The following is a 7,500-nucleotide window of genomic DNA, read 5'->3' as shown; positions in this document are numbered from 1 at the left end:
CCTCTAATGTGTGAAGACAAATCCCTGCATGACCTCACATACACACACACACACACACACACAACCATGATGCCTCTATACCTCGCTCTGTCTCCACAGTAACATTTGTGGAGTCTGTAGACATCCTTGTCTCACCCACTCTCTCTCTCACACACACACACACACACACACACACTCTCACACACACACCGCCTCTGTGTGTGTGTCTCTCTCTCGTAGTCTGTCATTGCCAGCAAGGACGGGCTCTCCCTGTCCCTCTCAGTGCTAAAATAAGGCCTGTGTGTGTTGTGAGTGGGAGTGAGGAGTGAGACAGTGAATAGTGAGACAGAGAGGAGTGTCTGAAGAGAACACGATGGATAGACTGAGTGCAAAAAGAAAAACAGCAAGAGAGATGGGAAGAGAGAGTATGTGCACGTGTGTGTGTGTGTGTGTGTGTGTGTGTGTGTGTGTGTGTGTGTGTGTGTGTGTGTGTGTGTGTGCACGTGTGTGTGTGTGTGTGTGTGTGTGTGTGTGTGTGTGTGTGTGCACACTCACCTCCAGGATGCTGTAGTCTGTGCCCTTGGCGTACATGATGGTGGCGTGTGTGGAGAAGGTTCTCAGCCTGAGGGAGAGATTCATCTCCTCCTTGTTATCGGTCTCCGTCAACCGATAGCGCGCGTAGCCGCTGCCGCTAAATGTTAGCGCCTGGCCTTCTGAGGGAGAGAGAGGGAGAGAGAGGGAGGAATGGGGGAGAGAAAGAGAGAACGTAGATTGTTATATATTCACAAATCCCATTCACGTGCCCAGCTATATGTGTGACAGTAGTCTGTGTGTGTGTGTGTGTGTGTGTGTGTGTGTGTGTGTGTGTGTGTGTGTGTGTGAGTATTTCTACCTGAACACTGTCCAGACTTCTCGTTGGCGCACACACAGCTGAACTTGGTGTGTGTGGGGTCTTCCACACACTCAGTGCCTGCAGGACACGGGTTCCCCTCACACGGTGTACTCAATACTGAGCACTCCGCACCTAAACACACACACACATTCTTACTCTGTCCTTTTACGTGTACATGTGGGGCTGTGTAGTGCAAATACAGAAAATCAAATACTCAAAACTCTCAAGCCTTTTCTTACTCAGAGCCCCTATCACAGTCATCAGCCATCAGGATGATCTACACTCTTGTTAACGATTATCACTCACATTAAAAACGTGTTATTTAAACGTTCTTACCTTGGCAGAGGCAGGCGGCTGTTCGCACGTGCCTCGGCGTGACGTAGCTCACCCTGGCCGTGCTGTACGTCGCCACGGCGCCCGTCTCCAGGACGACCGTCTCTGTGCAGTAGCTGCGGGGGCAGTCGATGGCGTCGCACGACCCACGGGGGGCGTGAGCGAGGCGCACGCCCGCCATCTCCTCCACGACGCCGGCCGAGGCGTTCAGCTTGCGCTGGAGGGTCTCGCGCGGGTGGAAGGCTCCGCCCCCTTTCTCCACCGCCAGCAGCACGTCCAGGTCGCCGGGGGCGTCGGCGGCCGGCTGCAGGCTGAGCAGGTGCACGTCCCCCCGCCGCACGCCCGCCCCCCCGCGCAGCGCACGCAGGAAGTTGCGCCAGTGGTCGGCGAGGAAGTCTTCGGGCGCCACGGAGGCGAAGCGCACGGCGACCGCGGCGGCCAGGGCGCGAGGCCCCGCCCTCCGCATGTGAACGCTCACGCGCGCCGACGAGATGAAGCGCCCGTCGGTCACCGTGGCATTGAGAGCGTACTGTCCGGCGTCCAGGGCGCCACGGGCCACCAATCGACCGTCGGCGGGTGACACGGAGAACGGGGTGGGGCTGGTGGTTGAGGGGGCGGGGCCAACGCCAGCAGCCAATGGGGCCAGGCCGTAGGTGAGCGTGTCGTACACGTCCTGGTCGGTGGCGTGGATCTTTCCCAGCACGCCGCCGCCGTACTCGTCTGTCGCCGTGGTGACGAAGACATCGAGGGGGAGTATGACGGGCGGGTGGACGCTCTCCTCGATCAGATGGACGCTCACGAACGCCGTGGAGACCAGCGGGGGACGTCCGCTGTCCGACACCTGGGGGAAACACACGGACCATCACAAGTTCTGAATCACCACAGTGACCATAAACGAATCAAGTCAAACTGACCTGACCAGAGGATTCTCATTACCCCCGAACTAAAGGTAAGACACTCCGCATGACTAAGGTTAAATTCGATTTAACTTTAATTAAATTATATTGTTATGCCGCTGCATTTCATTCCTAGATTTGTAACTATGTAAGGTGACGACAGCATATGTTGCCGTCTTCACTGAATCAGCAGTTTAAATCCTTTATCTGAGCTCAAATTTCTGACTGTTTGCTGTTCCTGCCAGTAGGGGGCGCTCTTGTGCTGGTAAAGCAGTCAAAAAGAGATTGGAGAGACACAAGTGAGCCCACAGGTTTACTGCACACACAGGGCCCAGCCACACTCATGATGCTTCAGAGTCTTTCCATCTGTCTCTGTCTTTCTCTCTCTCTCTCTTCCTCCCTCCTTCTCTTTCTCTCTCTCACTCTCTCTCTCTCACTCTCTCTCTCTCTCACACACTCTCTCTCTCTCTCACACACACACTCTCTCTCTCTCACACACTCTCTCTCTCTCACACACACTCTCTCTCTCTCTCTCTCTCTCTCTCTCTCACCTTGATCTGCAGCAGGTACTGGTCCTTGGTCTGGCGGCTCAGCATTGCCGTAGAGACCAGCATGCCCTGCGGTGTGACATGGAAGGTGTGACTCTCGTCGCCGCCGACGATGGAGAAGGAGAAGGGCGGCCCATTGTGGGAGGCGTCGCCGTCGGACACAGTCAGTTGGAGAACGCTGGTGCCGATTGGCTGGTTCTCCTGCAGCACGGCAAGAACATCATTTATCATTGGACACAGAAGATAAGAAGATAGGAAGAAGCCTAAACTTATAATCAGCTGTACACAGAATTACTATTACCACAATGTTACTAATACTACAATATTACTATTACCACAAAGTTACAACTACTACAGCATTACTAAAACCAGAATGTTACTAATATAACTGAAGTACTAATATTACAGTATTACATTACAGTACTACTAATGTTACAGTATTACAATTACCACAGTATTACTCAAATTTTTGTGTACTGTATCTGATGCTTCGTTCACACATAATGTGTGTCTAGAACTTGCATTATAACATAAAAGTTACTCTTAGATTATACAGGATAGTTGCTGCTTATATTTTTGTGTGTGTGTGAGTGTGTGTGTGTTTGAGTCTGACCTGAATGATGACACTGTAGTTAGTCTTGGAGAAGACAGGAGGGTTGTCGTTGATATCCGACACGTCAATGTTTATAGTTGCGGTGCCGGAACCGACTGGAATTCCACCATCAGACGCCATCACAGTCAGAGTATAACCAGACGTCTGTGTAACACAAAACACAGTCAGAGTATAACCAGACGTCTGTGTAACACAAAACACAGTCAGAGTATAACCAGACGTCTGTGTAACACAAAACACAGTCAGAGTATAACCAGACGTCTGTGTAGCACAAAACACAGTCAGAGTATAACCAGACGTCTGTGTAGCACAAAACACAGTCAGAGTATAACCAGACGTCTGTGTAACACAAAACACAGTCAGAGTATAACCAGACGTCTGTGTAGCACAAAACACAGTCAGAGTATAACCAGACGTCTGTGTAACACAAAACACAGTCAGAATATAACCAGACGTCTGTGTAGCACAAAACACAGAGTATAACCAGACGTCTGTGTAGCACAAAACACAGTCAGAGTATAACCAGACGTCTGTGTAGCACAAAACACAGTCAGAGTATAACCAGACGTCTGTGTAGCACAAAACACAGTCAGAGTATAACCAGACGTCTGTGTAACACAAAACACAGTCAGAGTATAACCAGACGTCTGTGTAACACAAAACACAGTCAGAGTATAACCAGACGTCTGTGTAACACAAAACACAGTCAGAGTATAACCAGACGTCTGTGTAGCACAAAACACAGTCAGAGTATAACCAGACGTCTGTGTAGCACAAAACACAGTCAGAGTATAACCAGACGTCTGTGTAACACAAAACACAGTCAGAGTATAACCAGACGTCTGTGTAGCACAAAACACAGTCAGAGTATAACCAGACGTCTGTGTAGCACAAAACACAGTCAGAGTATAACCAGACGTCTGTGTAACACAAAACACAGTCAGAGTATAACCAGACGTCTGTGTAGCACAAAACACAGTCAGAGTATAACCAGACGTCTGTGTAACACAAAACACAGTCAGAATATAACCAGACGTCTGTGTAACACAAAACACAGAGTATAACCAGACGTCTGTGTAGCACAAAACACAGTCAGAGTATAACCAGACGTCTGTGTAACACAAAACACAGTCAGAGTATAACCAGATGTCTGTGTAGCACAAAACACAGTCAGAGTATAACCAGACGTCTGTGTAGCACAAAACACAGTCAGAGTAAAACCAGACGTCTGTGTAACACAAAACACAGAGTATAACCAGATGTCTGTGTAACACAAAACACAGAGTATAACCAGAGGTCTGTGTAACACAAAACACAGTCAGAGGACAACAAGACATCTGTGTAACACAAAACACAGTCAGAGTACAACAAGACGTCTGTGTAACACAAAACACAGTCAGAGGACAAACAGACATGTACGTGTGTGTGTGAGAGAGAGACACTACAGTACCTTTTCTCTGTCTAGCTGACGGGCCACCTTGACCTCTCCTTTCAGAGGGTCAACAGTGAACGGACTGCCGTGGTTGCCGCCGACGATAGAGTAGCGCACCTGGTTATTAGAGGGTCCATCTACATCATCAGCTGTGACCTTTAATGCACGCACACACACACACACACACGCATGCACACGCACACACACACACACACACCTGGTTTAGCCTATTGGGGATTCAGGTGCAGGTGTTCCTGCCTGTAAATACTGACATGGCTCCTGCCGGAAATGAGTAAGCAAAAGAGAGAAAGAAAGGTGTGTGTGTGTGTGTGTGCGTCTGTGTGTGTGTGTGTGTGTGTGTGTGTGTGTGTGTGTGTGTGCGTGCGTGTATGTGTGAGTGTGTGTGTGAGTGTGTGTGCATCACAATGCTGTAATGCTGATACATTACATTTGCATTTTCTCAAAGATAGAATGTTAGCTCAGCTGAAAAATTAGCTAGGAGAGAAAGGTCAAAGAGGTCAGAGGTCAGACACTCACGGTCAGCACAGTCCTGCCTGGCTCTGCGTCCTCACCCACCACAGCCGAGTAGACGGCCTGGCCGAACACCGGACTGTTGTCGTTGACATCCGTCACGTTGATGCTGACAGTTGCCGTGTCGCTGAGCGCCGGTGTCCCGCCATCAGAAGCCTGCACCATCAGGTAGAACTCATGCAAGGATTCGTAGTCCAGCGGCTCGATCACGAAGACACCACCTGTGAGGGACACCAGGCGGTGAAACGCCAGTATTCCACATATACGGGACACGAGCAACACAATAAATAACGTTCCGAATATCGAACCAGCTACAAAAGTCGCTAAGCAGTTAAATATTGTCTGATATTCCAGAACTGATGTTATCGTGCGTCTCTGTGGGCTTCGTTAAGTTTACCGCTGTGGGCGTCGATGCTAAAGGCCCCTCGCTCGTTGCCACTGACGATGGCGTAGGAAATGTGGGCGTCTGCGTCTCGGCTGGCCGCGTGCACGCGCAGCACTTGCGTCCCCGTGGCGATGTCCTCGGGGATGGCGACGGTGTAGTCGCGGCGCTGGAAGACAGGTGGGTCATCGTTGATGTCCAGCACGGAGACGGCCACGGCGCAGGTGGAGGAGAGGTGGCGGGGCGAGCCGCGGTCCGTAGCCCGTGCCTGCAGCAGGTAGGAGGGGCGGAGCTCACGGTCCAGGGTCGTGGCCAGGTATACAATGCCTGTGTGCTCGTCGATGGAGAAGACGCCGTCAGCTGAATCCAGCAGGGAGTAGAGGAGATCCGCATTATGTCCTAGTAATAGACAGACAGACACACGGAGAAACATGTTACCATTAATACAGAAACGAGAAACACCGTTTATTATCTGTGTTCGCGAAACCAATCAAACATTTCAAACTAATAAGGCAGTTCCAGCCTCTGCTCCAGGATAATGAGCTCATTATTTACCCACAAGCCCCACTATCGACCCCTGACACGGCAGCACAGGGCCATCACAGTACATAAACACTTCTTCCATATTCATATCGATCCATTCACAGGGGCTGCCAGAGGTAGTGAGAGCAGATGAGACATGGAGCTGCAGCGTGGTTGAAGATACAGTGGAGACACACACACACACACACACACACACACACACACACACACACACACACACACACAGTGGACATGGGTGGAGATACACACGCACACACACACACACACACACACACACAAACACACACACAGTGGAGATGGGTGGAGATACATACACACTAGGGATGTATATCTTCACCACTAAGCTAGATTCGATACACATCTCGATACACTGCCACTGATTCGATATAACTGCGATACTCTGAAACCCCTTGTCGATACGATGCGATACAAATCACTCCTGTTCACGATATGATGCGATTCAAAAATGATTGGTAACGATATGACTTATTATATGAGGATTCGGTTTGATAAGTGATCATTCGATAGTTAGTTGTGGTTTGAGGATGTATTTGCCTAACCCATCAGTTTTTTTAACTCAATAGCACAATTCTACTTTACTCTCTATTAACATAGTGAATATTATGATCTGCAACACTACTGTCTGCTAGACTTACGAGGGGGTAGCGGCCGCAGAGATGTCCACACTGTGCCGTCTTTTCATGCATGTCGCCAGGTTCGTTGTGCTACTAACGTATTTGATAGCCCCACGGCATTGTTTGCAGATTGCGTGCGTCTTGTCAAGTTGACCACATCACTTAAAAAACTCGAAATATTGCCACACGTTTGATTTGTGTGTCTTTTTTGGTGCCTTAAATATCTTTGTATTTGCTAATGCTCTTGTTTCCCTCCATCATTGTTGTGTACGTCTGCGTGTTTGCGTCAATACCTGAGGACATGATGGTGCATTTATGTTGCCTCGAAAAAAAAAGAAATAAAAAAAATATATATGCTGCCTCTGTAAATACGTTCTGGAACGCTCTGGAAATCAAAACATCCGATTTAACCTTGATATTTGCCGATGCAAAAAGGCTAGATGAGATGCACCGTGAATTCGCCCGCAAATTAAACCCGATGCACGTTGAATCTACTGGTGCAGGCGAATCACAGACATGTGTGCCGATTCACCGATGTGAATCTGTGAATCTCCACATCCCTAATACACACAGTGGAGATGGGTGGAGATACACACACACACACACACACACACACACACACACACACACACACACACACACACACACACATACACAGTGGAGATGGGTGGAGATACACACACACACACATACAAACACACACAGTGGAGATGGGT

General features: G+C 49.4%; 1 protein-coding gene across 8 annotated transcripts in view; it reads right to left on the bottom strand.

The window, feature by feature from the left end:
• fat1a (FAT atypical cadherin 1a) overlaps window positions 1-7,500 on the bottom strand; it is a 72,835-nt gene that overhangs the window by 9,064 nt on the left and 56,271 nt on the right. For all 8 annotated transcript variants that reach the window (XR_013132681.1, XM_077013734.1, XM_077013725.1 and 5 more), the window contains exons 14-21: window positions 5,622-6,005; window positions 5,231-5,445; window positions 4,712-4,849; window positions 3,262-3,405; window positions 2,652-2,849; window positions 1,208-2,045; window positions 872-1,003; window positions 535-692 (exon numbers count right to left, since the gene is read on the bottom strand). Coding sequence is in view for 7 of the 8 variants with exons in the window: in XM_077013734.1 (XP_076869849.1) it covers window positions 535-692; window positions 872-1,003; window positions 1,208-2,045; window positions 2,652-2,849; window positions 3,262-3,405; window positions 4,712-4,849; window positions 5,231-5,445; window positions 5,622-6,005 (2,207 nt within the window). In the remaining variant the exon portion in view is untranslated. The remainder of the gene's footprint in view (window positions 1-534; window positions 693-871; window positions 1,004-1,207; window positions 2,046-2,651; window positions 2,850-3,261; window positions 3,406-4,711; window positions 4,850-5,230; window positions 5,446-5,621; window positions 6,006-7,500) is intronic.

This window comes from Brachyhypopomus gauderio, chromosome 1 (genome assembly GCF_052324685.1).
Source record: "Brachyhypopomus gauderio isolate BG-103 chromosome 1, BGAUD_0.2, whole genome shotgun sequence".
Lineage (NCBI taxonomy): Eukaryota > Metazoa > Chordata > Actinopteri > Gymnotiformes > Hypopomidae > Brachyhypopomus > Brachyhypopomus gauderio.
Note: the sequence above shows the minus strand (reverse complement) of the source record. Positions and strands in the feature narration are given on the sequence as shown.